This window comes from Montipora foliosa, chromosome 14 (genome assembly GCF_036669935.1).
Source record: "Montipora foliosa isolate CH-2021 chromosome 14, ASM3666993v2, whole genome shotgun sequence".
NCBI classification, from domain to species: domain Eukaryota; kingdom Metazoa; phylum Cnidaria; class Anthozoa; order Scleractinia; family Acroporidae; genus Montipora; species Montipora foliosa.
In genome coordinates, this window is record NC_090882.1 from 15,433,366 (window position 1) to 15,447,519 (window position 14,154).

The 14,154-nt window shown below is 36.1% G+C and overlaps 1 protein-coding gene across 1 annotated transcript; it reads right to left on the reverse strand.

The window, feature by feature from the left end:
• Positions 1-867: 867 nt before the first annotated feature.
• Positions 868-9,903, reverse strand: LOC137984466 (uncharacterized). Its single transcript, XM_068831638.1, has 2 exons — positions 8,308-9,903; positions 868-1,185 (listed from the first exon to the last, which is right to left on the reverse strand). The coding sequence occupies exons 1-2, from the start codon at positions 9,901-9,903 to the stop codon at positions 868-870; spliced, it is 1,914 nt and encodes a 637-aa protein (XP_068687739.1).
• Between the last annotated feature and the right edge of the window lie 4,251 nt (positions 9,904-14,154).

The following is a 14,154-nucleotide window of genomic DNA, read 5'->3' on the forward strand; positions in this document are numbered from 1 at the left end:
TGTTATTGTTGCCATTCACGGCCTGTTTACTTAAGGACACTATGACAGTTCCAAACATTGATGATTTGTTTAGATATGAGATGTTATTTATCTCTTAGAATCGTGCTGAACAACATATCTCCCTTGAGAACATAACACATCACACGTTTTTCCTTGCCAAGTGTCCATGTTTAAAAACTAGCACGGACACTTGTGAAGGAAAAACGTTTCAAGGGCGATATTTGCTAGTGTAACTTAGTTGTCAAGTGCACTTGTAAGAAAAATCTGTCATATTTTTCATTTACACTACCAAGGAAAACTTGTCAAGGAAAAACTTTTCAAGGAGAACTTGCTAGTGTGTACGATCGGTAAGTTTTCCTTGACAAGTGGACTTGTCAAGGAAAACTTGCTAGTGTAAATGAGGCTTAACAATCAGTTAAGCTCAAGGAATCGTATGCGGTCTTCAGGTAATCCACTCCTTCGCCAATTCCTTTCCAGTCGACGACGAATTCCTCTTTCCAGTTTAATCTCCTCACTGAACCATTGAGCAGGAGGGCGGATGGTAACCATGCGCGATTTAAGTGGTGCATGTTTATCAAGTATGCTAGATAGTTCTGAGTTATACAAGTGGAGAAGGCCAAGTAAGTCACTAAAGGAATCAGATAAAAGAGGAGACAGTCCAGGTTCTTGTTAAAAATGCTCAATATCGACGGTTTTAAGCTTTCGAGCACGGATACGTTTCCTTTCCCAGCTAGGCTTAACAAATTGAAGATCAGCACAGACAGTGTAATTATCCCGGCCGATATTACAGAGGAATCATCAACTGAAGTAACATTTAAAATGCTTTCAGCATTGCGAGATATGGCTAGGTCCAACGTGTGTCCAAGCTCAGTGGGCGTAGCTATGAACATGTTGTCGCAGATCAAAGGATTCCAGCAAACCCAGGAAATTCGCAGCCACAGCATCAGATGTGTCATCAACATGAAGATTAAAGTCACCAGCGATCAGAAGTGAGCCAGTCTTAATGATGTAACATTCCAAACGAGAGGAAAATTCATTCATGAAAAAGCTGGTAAAAAGATTGTTTCCAGATGACAGTGGAGGACGATAGACGATAAGGGTGGAAGCAATAGATGTTTGTTTAACTTTCAGTACACTCTTGAAAAGCAATCCAACTCCTCCTCCGCTCCCTTGGCGAGCTGAGTGCTAAAAGCCATAGCCATTTGGAATTAGACCTCCAATCACAAAGTCGTCACAATCTCCAGGGTTGAGCCACAAATATTAATTATATATGGTATTATAAAAAATTAAAATGTATAGTACTAGCATGAACAAAAAAAAATTGAAAACAATTGGCATATAAAATGCTTGAAAAGCCAGTTTCTCAATTGCTAAGAACCGAAAATTTACACACTATATTAATATTACAATAATTAAAGATGGTAAAAAATGTGATTGAAATGATTCTGTGATTAAAGAGATGAAACAAAACCGTTATAGGAAAAATAAGAATGTGATATATGCTTTTCATGACAATAAAATTGACGACAATCAATGTAAAGATCTTGATAACAAGGAAAAGACAGGTGGAAAAATTAAAAAATCAAAACCAAAGCAAATAGTATATACTACTAACAAAGAAAATTTTAATATACAAATTAGGCTTTCCAAGGGTTTAAGAAAGCAATTAAATAAAACATCTACTGCTTTTTTAATTTTTACAGTTTAAAAGATCACCGATCATTTAACAATTTCAAGACAACCCATTTTTAACATTCTAAAATCACTAACTGAAACATACAAAGGAAATAAAATAGCTTTTTCTTTACCATCAAATTTTGAAATCAGTTTTCATCAACAGGAGACTTTCTTTTAGGCAAAAACAATGTCAAATATCCAAATTAAAAATGCTAATACGATTGTAACAGATCAACTTTCCCAAATTACAAACAAAAACAAACATACCCATTTTGTTAATATTATAATAAAGTGTAAGGATGTCTCGATCATGTTATTTAATCAAACTAAGATCATTCAATTAAAAACATTATACAAAAAACATATCAGCCCAAGTTAAAACCGTTAAAATCGGAGTATGGTTTCATTGACAAAGATGAAGACCTAACACCGAAACCAGCTTCTAAAACTAAAAAGCCTATTCCTGCTCCTAGAACTATTATTAAACAAGTTGATAACGCTTTAAAAGAATAAACTAAATCATTTGAGGTTAATATAAGAAATAACAAAGATCCATTAAAACAGCTTCTTAACACTATTGACTTTTACCTTAGCAAACAATTGGATGAAATGAACTGTTTTAAATTTGTTGAAACATTAAAGCTTACTTTTGATAAGTACCATGGGGAGATAATAACTACTAAAACAGCTTAATTCAATAGTGAAACCCAGACAGTCATTAATAATACTAATCTGGATTTATCTAGTTTAAGTCAATAGATACTAAAATCTTAGATTGCAGGGGGCTCTGGCTGGCCTATTAAATAGACCGGCAACCATTATATTAATCTTACTAAATAAAACTCTTTAAAAGGATCACATTAAGCTGCCAAAAGAATTACAAAACAGTGCTAAAGGATTGATCAACCTTTAGAACAAAGATAATGAGTGTTTAAGATGGTGTCATATCAGACATTTAAATCTGCAGCAAAAAGATGCCCAAAGGATTAAAAAATCTGATAAAGAATTTACATCAAACTTAAATTAACAGGACTTAAAGTTCCGGTTACTACCAAACAGTACAATAAAATGTTTTCGGTTATGAAAACAGACAGTCATTTGCAATGTCTCAAAACAAAAGTTTGAAAATCAAATGAACCTTTTACTGATAACAGAGGGTGAAAACAAACATTATGTTTATATAAAGCTCTACCATTAAATTTAATAATTTGCTGATTTTGAAGCTATAACAGAAAAATTATATAGATGCAAACTTAATGAGAATATGTCATTTAAAGAAGCATATAAAAACATAAGGATTGTGGATATCGGTATAAAGTAGTTTTTTGTTATGATGATAAATACACCAAACCTGGTCAAATTTACAGAGGGTCTAATGTTCTGTATAATTGTACGGACGAGATGTTAAAAGAGGTTCAATTGTGTAAAGATATCATAATGAAGCATTTCAATAAACCATTACAAATGAAAGAAAAATGAACAGGATTTTAAAACAGCTATAAGTTGTCATATTTGTGATAAAAAATTTGTTAAAAAGGATATTAGAGTAAAAGATATTGTAATATCACTGGTAAATACAGCAGATCAGCTCATCAAGATTGTAATATTAAAATTAATCCAGAAAAAATCAAACGTCCAGTTATTTTTTATAATCTAAGAGGATATGACAGTCATTTTATAATGCAAAACATTGGTAAAATAGCCAAAATGCACACTTGCAAAAACAAAAAAGGTGAAGATATTGAAATGAACATTAATGCTATACCAAACAATTTGGAAAAATATATGACTTGGTAAACATTTAGTGTTTCTTGACAGTTTTCAATTCATGAGTTCAAGTCTTGATCAATTAGTTAGAATCATTCAAATATACGTCCAAAGTATTCAAAAATAAACAGTTCAAGCTCATGAAGCAATAAGGTGGTTATCCATATAATTACATGGACAGCTTAGATAAATTTAATGACACACAATTACCAACACAAGAAGATTTTTACAGTATTTTAAATAACGAGCAATATCATCATGCACAAAATGTTTGAAATACTTTAAAATTGAAACACTTGGGCAAATACCATGATCTGTATATAAAGTCAGACATCATTCTACTAGTAGATGTATTTGAAAACTTGTTTACAATGTTATAAACTAGACCCATGTCATTATTTTACTAGTCCGGGTTTGAGTTAGGATACTATGTTAAAGATGACTGATATAGATATATTTCAATTTCCGTTTACAGCTACTTCCGTTTATTGTAGAATTTCCTTATGTGATACATTTTCAATCTGCACTGCTCACAGTTAGCAATAGCTAGTCGAGGCGAGCAGTGGTTACATGTGCATAAAAGAGAGAACAAGTAGAGAAAGCTACGATATTCAATTGTGTCTTACAAACAATACTTTGTAGAACGAACAGCTATACAAATAACTAGTGTACAGAGTAAACAATCAACTAAAATAAGAAAATATCTAAAATCAAATCAATACAAAGTGCCAATATGAAAAGCCAGAGTACTAATATATTTTTGTTATTAAGACAGATAAATCAATAAAGTCATTTTATTCTGAAAGTCTTTGGAGTAGGATATTGTGGATTTTAATTTTAAAATTGTTTTTGGATAGATGGCGAATTTCATGAGGTAAACTATTACACATTTTTACACCATTTCCTGAAAAGGATTTAATTTGTTTGTCAAGTCTTGAGGGTTTAACAAAGTAGTCACCTCTTGAAGATGACCTTGTTTTATATGAGTGATTGCTTGCTTTAGAAACAAATAAGTTAGCAATACTAGGAGGCGATAAGTTGTTAGATATGTCATGCATCAGAACAGCAACTGATTTAAAGTACAGAAAATCGAAAGGAAGAAAACGAGAAGAAAGAAAGTAGGGTACAGCGTGAGATTTGTACTCTCCAAAAAACATCAGGCGGAAAGCACGTTTTTGGAGAATAAGAATTTTATTTCTATGAGTCTTGGCAGCTCAGCCCCACGCGACTATGCCATACAATACATAAGGCTGGATAAGTGAGATGTATATGTGATGTAAAGTAGCTAGGGGTACGGAATGTCTAGCAATTATGTCAATCAATTGTTTTACTTATTTTTGAAGCTAAGTGGACAATATGATATTTCCATGAGTTCTTTTTTTTTTTTTTGCATTAATTTGACATTGACTTAATAATAAACTTGATAACTTGATTAACACACCCAGATATTTAACATAATTTTTACGTTCCAAGGAAACATATGTGTTAGTTTGATAGCCGAGTACTTTCAAGTTAACGTCGTGATTTAGTTTCTTTTGTCTAGGTCGGAATATAACAAGGTTAGATTTCTTGATGTTTAAAGATAGCTTATTGGCAGTTAACCAATCAGAAAGCTCAGCATTAACTATGGTTTCAAGCGACTTAAGATTTCTGTCAGCATATGGCACACGAGTATCAACAGCAAATGGATACAACTTCAGTTGGTCAGCACTATTAGATATATCATTTATATAAATCAAAAAAGCAGAGGTCCCAGTACCGACCCCTGAGGGACTCCTGACAAAATTGCTTCCTTTTAAGGAAGTATTGTTAGCACTAATTTGTGTTGTTTGCTATCGACCCAGTAAGTATGAAGAAAACCAGTCATTTATGTTTCCTCGCACTCCATAATGATGCAATTTACTTAGTAATATTCGGTGATCTACCGTGTCAAAGGCCTTTCGTACAATTCTCCACTCATGTTAGTTTCAATTTGATTAATTATGTCCAAAAGAGCATGTTCAGTGGATCTTTTTCACGAAAACCATATTGTGAATCATGACAAATATTGTGTTGCTCAAGAAAAGATTTAAGGCGGTAATACATCATTTTTTCAAAGATACGTTAAAAAAAAGAAAAAGGCGTTGACAGGCGGCATTTTTACATTGCTAATAGATTAAGTGAAGCAAACAACAAATACATGGAAAATTATAATACAAATGAACTATCAAAGTATATCATGTATCTAGATGTAATTTATATGGTTGGGCTATGAAGCTATATTTACAAACAGGAGGATTTAAATGGTTGACTGAAAAATAGATTAATAAGTTAGATCCTAATAAATATACCAATGAAAGTGACAAGGGTTTTGATTCTAGAAGTTGATCTTCAATATCCTGAAGAATTTATGAACCTTCATAATGATTACCCATTAACTGCTGAATAACAAAGTCTCAAAAGATATGCTATCACCTTATTGTGAACAGATAAGACATAAATATAATATAACCATCGGTCAGGTCAATAAACTGATTCCCACTCTATCCAACAAAGAAAAATTTGTCCTTCACTAAAGAAATTTACAATTACATACTGACATGGGGTTAAAAGTAACGAACGCACACAGAGTATTAGATTTTAATCAGTCTCTATGGTTAAAACGGTATATTGACTTCAATACTTTATAAAAAACTAATGCAAAACATTCGTTTGAAAAAGACTTCCTCAAACTAATGAACAACTTAGTCTTTGGCAAAATAATGCAAAACATAAGAAAGCGAGTTCATGTTAGACTTGTCACAGATGAGAATAAATTATTGAAACTCACCTCAAAACCAACTTATGGAAGCAGCAAAATATTCAATGAAAATGTAGTAGCAGTTCATAACATCAAAGAACCACTTACTCTTAATTGACCGGTATGTAGGAATGTGTATTCTTGATCTTATGAAGACACTAATGTATCATTTTCACCACAATTATTTTTTTAAACAAATGTATACTAAGTTATGAAATTGAAACTAATGATGTGCATCCAGACTTCTGGAATGACAAAAATAAATTTGACAACAGCGAATACCCACAAAATAGTCCATTCTATGATAAAACTAACAAAAACGTAAGTGGTAAAGGCAACGATGAAGCTTATAGCGTTCCAATCAATGCGTTTGTTGGATTGACAAGTAAATGATATTCATACATGAAAGACAATGACAAGAATTTTAAGACTGCTAAAGGAATTAAAAAGAACATCATTAACAAAAACATTAAACATCAAGACTAAAAACATTATTCAAAAACAAACAAATACATCATTCCATGAAAACCATCAGAAGCAACAATCATCAACTCGGAAGCGATGAAGTCAATAAAATATCAGGGGCGCCCAACGTCAATTTTCGGAAAATATCTGTTCGGAAGACGATTTAAGATCTAGAATTTTCGGAACATTTGTTGTAAAATTTCTTGCTTGCCTGCCTGTCCTAGGATTTTCGAACGACTAAAAAATGGTATAATTGCCCATTTTTAACGGATTTTTACCCTAAAAAAGTCACCTAGAATTTTCGGGAGCCTTTTTTCTGGCTGAAAATTTCGAAAAGGTAACTTTTGATCCCTGTAATTTTCGAATCACTAGACTTTCAGCTAGAAAATCCGAACAGATGTAAAATTTTTAGGGGATAAAAATATGCCTATATCTACCGTTTAAATACTAAAATACCTTTAACAATGCTATGTTTAAGTAGTTTTGAACTATATCCTCGTTGGGTGCCCCTGAAATATCACTCAGCTGTTTCGATAATAAAAGATATATCCCTGACAATGGTATTACAAGCTATGCTTACGGTCATTATAAAATATGAAAGGTCAGTGTGCCAGTCTAAAACAATCTCGATGACAAACTTACAAAATCTTAAATACATTGACATTTTTACTTAGGAATGTCTATTGATGTCATGCTATGGTGCTTTTTCATCAACCATTTGATTATGCAAATATTTAAATGAACTTCAATCTGAATGACAAAAAATTGAGAGCAATTTTGTTGGCTTAAAATCGAGCGCAAAATATTTGTTCCATTAGAATAGTATTGGACTTGGTGATAAGAGATCATTTTTTGCAAAAAATTAGCTCGTTTCCCCAAGTCCTATACTACTGAGGAGCTTCGAAAACTTTGATCCAGTCAATTTTAGAAATGATCTTACACCTGCCCCCCTGGTACTTGGTTGAACCTGAAAAGCGACCTAAACAAAGCATCGGATACATTGAAACAAATATTCATGCACTTTGCCGATAGTCACGCTTCTTTAAAGAAAAAGAGAGTCAGGGGCAATTCTGCTCCATGGATCACTCCAAATTTGAAAAACCTCACGTTTCAAAGAGACAAGCTTAAGAAACTGGCATCACGATCCCAAAATCACACTGACTGGAAGAACCTGGTTAATTATACTATTAAAGCATCGAGAGTCGAGTATTACAACAATTACTTCAAAGAAAATTCTACCAATATTCACAATACCTGGAAAGGAATTAAGACTATGATGGGTAATGAGGCTAAATCCTCAACAATTAAGGGTGCGTTTGATTAACCCTATTCTGGAATAAGAATACGTGGAGTGATGATTTAAAACGCTATGTCTGGCGTTTTAAAGCAACAAGGTTAATAAAATTGATTAAAAAGACAAACGCAACTAGATTCATTTTGACAACGTTTCGACATCGTCCGATGTCATCGTCAGGCAATGAATTTTAATCGGATGAAGCATAACTTATAGTACAAGAACAATAGAACAATAGAACAATAGAACAATATATACAATAGTACGCTAACAAAAAATGTGAAATCTAAGTAAATAGTTTTGCCCTGACAGAGTCTGACTGTACATTAAGTGATGGTTTCAATTCTTTGATGTAGAACATCTCATGAATTAAGCAATCAAATTTCGATGCGCATTTCTTTAAGACACTAAAACTCGCCGCTGGGGGTGCTGTTGTTTGGCCATGATCTGCTAGGCGGTGCCTCCCGATAGCTGAGTATCTATGTTCCTCAATTCGTTGATGCAAGTGACGAGCTGTATAGCCAACATAGCTCGCATCACACGAGCCACATTGAAATTTGTAGACGACTAGTTGTTGGCTGACTAATGATGGTTTGGGCTCACGGAATTTAAGGACATCCTCGAGCTTGCGGCTGACAAAAACTGGCTGTAGATCTATATCCAGTTTCTTATTTAGCTGAGTAAGTTGGCGCTTCACAATATCGGCTGGTTTTTGGTCAATAAATGGCAAGACGATTCTAATGGTGCTTTTATAATTATTGCTGGTAGATTGTGATTCGACATCTGATGTATTGATAAAGTTACGGATGGTTGCCTCAATCAATTCAGACGGGTATCGTAGCTTGTGAAAAATTGATCTTATGTTTCCACATTCTTCTTCAAACAGCTCGGTCGTTGAGGACAGACTGTACGCCCGGTGAAGCATTGTCTTGAGTAGAGATTTCTTGTATTTGTTGTCCACATGACTCTGGTAGTGCAACAAGAGGCCTTTGTTGGTAGTTTTTCTGTATACGCTTGTGGTAATCTTACTTCTTTGTTTCATCAAAAGCATGCCAAGGAAGGGTAGTGTGTTGTTTACCGCTAGCTCCATTGTAAATTGAATAGATGGATGACAGTTATTTAGCGTAATTAGGAACTTTTCTGCTTCAGCTACATCTCTTATGACAACCAAGGTATCGTCTACGTATCTTCTGTAGAATGACGGGAGTTTGTCTTGTTGTTCTAGCATCTCCTCCACATGACACAGGAATACATTAGCTAATAGAGGCCCTAACGGGGAGCCCATAGCAACTCCGTCAGTTTGTAGGTATAGATTGTCATTAAACTGAAAAAGCTGGTCTTTGGTGGCGATTTTTAGCAGTTCAAGAAGATCTTGTTTAGAGATGGTCAGATCATATGTCGCACAGAACCAGTTGTCCTTAAAGGCTTTTTCCACAAGCAGGTCTAACGTGTAGTCAAGCGGTACATTCGTGAATAGTGACGTCACATCATACGAAACCAAGATGTCATCCTCATCGAAGGAGAGCTCTTTCAACTGTTCAGCAAACATGAGTGTGTCAGAAATTGTGTAGTTGTTAATGGATAGTGTTTTTAGCTTATCATCTAACCACTTCGCTAGAGGGTAGTTGTACGTAGCGGTCGAAGACAAGATGGGACGCACTGAGAGGTTTTTCTTGTGTGTCTTAGGCAACCCATATAGATGGGCAAGACGAGAGCCTTTCAAGCATACAGTGTCAGCAATCTCTTTTGGGAGAATTCTACGAACAATGGCTTCCAGTTCTTTTTCTTTTTGTAGTAGCGGATGGTAGTATTTAGGAGGACGGCCACGAGTTTTTGGTCTTTCTTTACTAACAGCAGAAAACTTTGTTGTATCAGACACAGAAGCTTCAGACAATAAACGTAAGTACTCGGTTTTATCCATTATCACAACACCAGATCCTTTGTCTGGCTTGGTTATCACAATGTCGTTGTTACGCCTAGCAGATCATGGCCAAACAACAGCACCCCCAGCGGCGAGTTTTAGTGTCTTAAAGAAATGCGCATCGAAATTTGATTGCTTAATTCATGAGATGTTCTACATCAAAGAATTGAAACCATCACTTAATGTACAGTCAGACTCTGTCAGGGCAAAACTATTTACTTAGATTTCACATTTTTTGTTAGCGTACTATTGTATATATTGTTCTATTGTTCTATTGTTCTATTGTTCTATTGTTCTTGTACTATAAGTTATGCTTCATCCGATTAAAATTCATTGCCTGACGATGACATCGGACGATGTCGAAACGTTGTCAAAATGAATCTAGTTGCGTTTGTCTTTTTAATCAATTTTATCACAAGATCTAGACTTATTAAGGTTAATAAAGATATGTTTAAAATGGCATTTTAGCAGGTGTTTGACAAGTTTATAATGAATCTTCGTAAACACGAGAGATTTCTAACTTCTATTCCATGTATTCCTATTCCGAAATATAGTCTATCGAACGCACCCTTAGTCTCAAAAATACATCCTGTGATGAAATATTCAGTATCATTAAAAGCCCACCTACAAATAAAGCCACTGGGCTTGACTATATACTGGTACGCCTCCTTAAAGAGGCTGCACCAATAGTTGCCCCTTCTCTAACGTCCATAGTTGACCTCTCAATCTCTACTGGAATCTTCCCAGATGAATGGAAGCATGCCAGAGTTTCTCCAATTTTCAAAGAAAGTAACAAAGCTGATCCTAATAACTACAGGCTAATCTCAGGTTTACAGGTGGGTCTAAAACACAGGTCACAGGTCAGGTAAGGTCGCAGGTCAGTGGCAGGTCAGGTCATGCCATTTCGCAGGTCAGGTTGCAGGCCAGATCAGGTTACATGTTAGGTCACAGGTCAAGGCAATAGGAAGAATAATTTTTCTGCCACGGAAATAACGAGAAATGTAAATTAAAGAAATTATGCTAGTACCCGTAAGTCCTCTCATCATTTGATTTACCTTCTGAAAAGCCACAGAAATGGCGAATTCAAGCGAAGCTTAGAACAAGGTAGGTCGACCAGTCAATATATTTTCTTGACCCATCGCAAATTGCAACAGAAGGTTTTCCTTCTCCATTGATCTCAGAAAAGTACATGAATAAACATATCAAAAGTCTACAACAATAAGAGAAAGGGAAGATACAAATTTTTACTGAGACCATATACCATCCACAAGGAAAAGTAACTTCAGGGTTCGTAAGCTTTCAAATTTAATGACCTTTTCTAGCTTGACATTAAGTTTAGCTGTCACGCAAGAAATTTTTCAAAACTATCCTTATCTTAGATATTTTCTGACATAACTCAGTTCAGATTTGAAAAAATTATCGACCTCTGTCCGCCAAACTTCCGATTGTTTGAAAGAAACTCGTCTTTATTTCATTTCATTTTATCCTTGCTTTGACAACTGCAATGATTTATATTTATAAATTGCCATGGCTTTCCATAACCTACCATAAAATTCCATGACTTTCCAGGCCTGGAAAATAAAATTCTTAAATTGCATGATTTTTTAGACTTTCCATGACCTGTACAAACCCTGTTACTTTCACATGTATTTTTGGCCAAAAATTCACCATTGTTTGAGGCTCAAAGTGAAATGGAAAGACAGGTGAATTATAAGTTGTAGCCGGCTTAGCTTATAGTTTTCTCATAAATACAAATAATACAAAATTTTTCAAGGTCAAAATGAACTCGAGGTTGAATACAAAGCAACATGTCTTTAGTTTGTTATTTGTCATTTGTAAAAGGAGAGTAAGGATGGCTTGGCGGTTATCAACCGTGTCTTCCACCTCTGCGACCCAGGTTCAACCCTCGGCCCCGAGGTCGTGTGTGGGCTGAGTTTTAGTCGATCGCAATCTGACTTCGAGGGTTTTTCTCCAGGTACTCCGGAGAAAAAGCGGTCACTAATTGGTTGTACATCAGACACAACGACGTTGAGGACACCCATCGGATAAATATTTCCTTTCTATGAGATTGTAATTTAGTAGAATCCTTACTCATCATGATTGCTGTATTTTCACTATAGATTTCGAACGCATATGTGTATTAACGGATATTAACGAACACAGTTTGAAACCGTTCGTTGCAGCAGTATATTTGTTATTTACAACAAAGCAAATTACATCCGGCTGCGGGGAGGATACCCTCGATGGGGATAACCTGTGGTATCCTTCGCTTTCATTTAATTGAATGAATAAAGTTGATTTAAATTTAATTGAACTAAGAAAAACATTACTGACACCACTGAGACAAGGACAATCATCTCTGAGACACCTCAGCAAATATAACTTCAGTGGAGAAGGATGCATATGTCATGAATCATCGTTATCTTCACTACTGCTTTCAGAGTCATTCGGCTGTAGAGAGTTAGTGCAACCAAGCCTCTACACTGACTACAAGCGGCTGAACATTTGAGCTCGTGCTTTCTGCAGGTACACTTTAGGCTGATGCAATCTGCAGAGCAATTACATCTGATTACGCAAAGGATAGCTTCAGGTACTGGAGCTACATGGGTCATCACAGGGAAAAACTATCCATTACAGGCCTTCCACCCCCATTCCTCTGTTGACACGGTTTCACTGACCCCCTTCCAGTGTTGGACGTGAAAGCAAACACGACAACCATGATACATTGCCGCTGCTCATACCCGAGCCTTTTCACCTGCTGCGACAAAATACTTTTTGGAGGCAGATTTGTTGTTAAACATCTTCGCCTGATCGCGAAAACGAGGGCAGGCAAGGAACTTCTTCAGCAAGACCACCTTGCCAATTTCATGGAGGTGAGAAGTGGTTTACATACATACTTAATTGACCTCTCCCCTTAGGGCTTTTAAGGGCCAATGAAGCGAAATCAACGACACTGCAACAACTTTTAAAAATCCCAACTGACCGGATGCAAACCAGTTGGACATTTATAACTGCAACCGAGAACTTGAACCAGGGACTACCACGATCAAATTCGACGAGGATTCAGAGCGGGTCTTGGATCTGGGATCTCCGCATCTCAAGGCACGTGCCCTAACCACTGGACCGCACTGCCTCCTTTGGTATCACATCCAAGGATGCTATGGATGAACAAAATGTTGTTGCACACCTCTTCACCAAGCTTCTCCTTCACAACTTGGCTCAGGCTTGAAAAACAATTCATGGCCGTCTACTTCTGTGTTATGGAGCAGCAAATAAGCAGATTGGTGCCATCCCCCACAAGTAGTGTCCACTCTTCTTGCACTTTCCACAGCTGTCTGATCCATAAGAAGATCAGCATCTGCCTGTGAGTGGCGTGTTTGACAATTTACTTTATCTTCTCCTGTCCGCATCTGGTTAATAATAATCAATTTGTTTAACTTCGGATTTTAGAGTAGCTAGTAGCTAATATCTCCGAACACTGAACATATGCAATTGTTAAGAATCCCAACTGGCGGGAGGCAAACCAGTTGGCTATTTTCAAGTGCGCCAGGAAAATGATCCAGGCACTACCTGAAACTAATTTAGCGAGTGGCCAAAGCGCGGTCTTGAAATCTCAAGGTCTAGGCCTCGGCCACTCGGCCACACTACCCTGGTACGTAATACCTTTTGGGTAACTGATTTGGTAACCATCAAATATGACAATTGTAGCACCATACATCCGTGTCACGTACTGGTAATACATGTCACTGATTACCCTATATGTAGGGAATCCTTGTGGTCACAGAATCCGATGAAGGAGTGCCCCGCCATCAAGCACACATTGTACTCCACCTTTTGGCCCAGTGGGAACTGAAGGCAGCCTAGCCCAGATGCCATCTGCCAATGCTGCATTTTGTGGCTTGAGAAGGTTCAATAAAGCATCAAACAAAGACATTGGATAGCTGAACAGCTCATATTGGAACACGACTCCCATGTCATCCACTGTTTCACTTTGGGTAGCAAAAGTAAGACACTGAAATAACAACTGTGGATCCACTTGAATCTTTTCTCCATTAACTTTGACAGGTGTCTTGGCATTGAAACTAATGACCTGGTGACAAAAGACAAAACTTTCCTGTAGCCTCGTTTTTATGTGAAGCATTGGGTTTTCCATATAAATAATAGTATTTGATCGTGTTTTTCAACCTCGCGTCTTCTAGACTTTTGACATGTTGTAGGGTACTGAATTCTGTTTATGAAACCACCGAGATG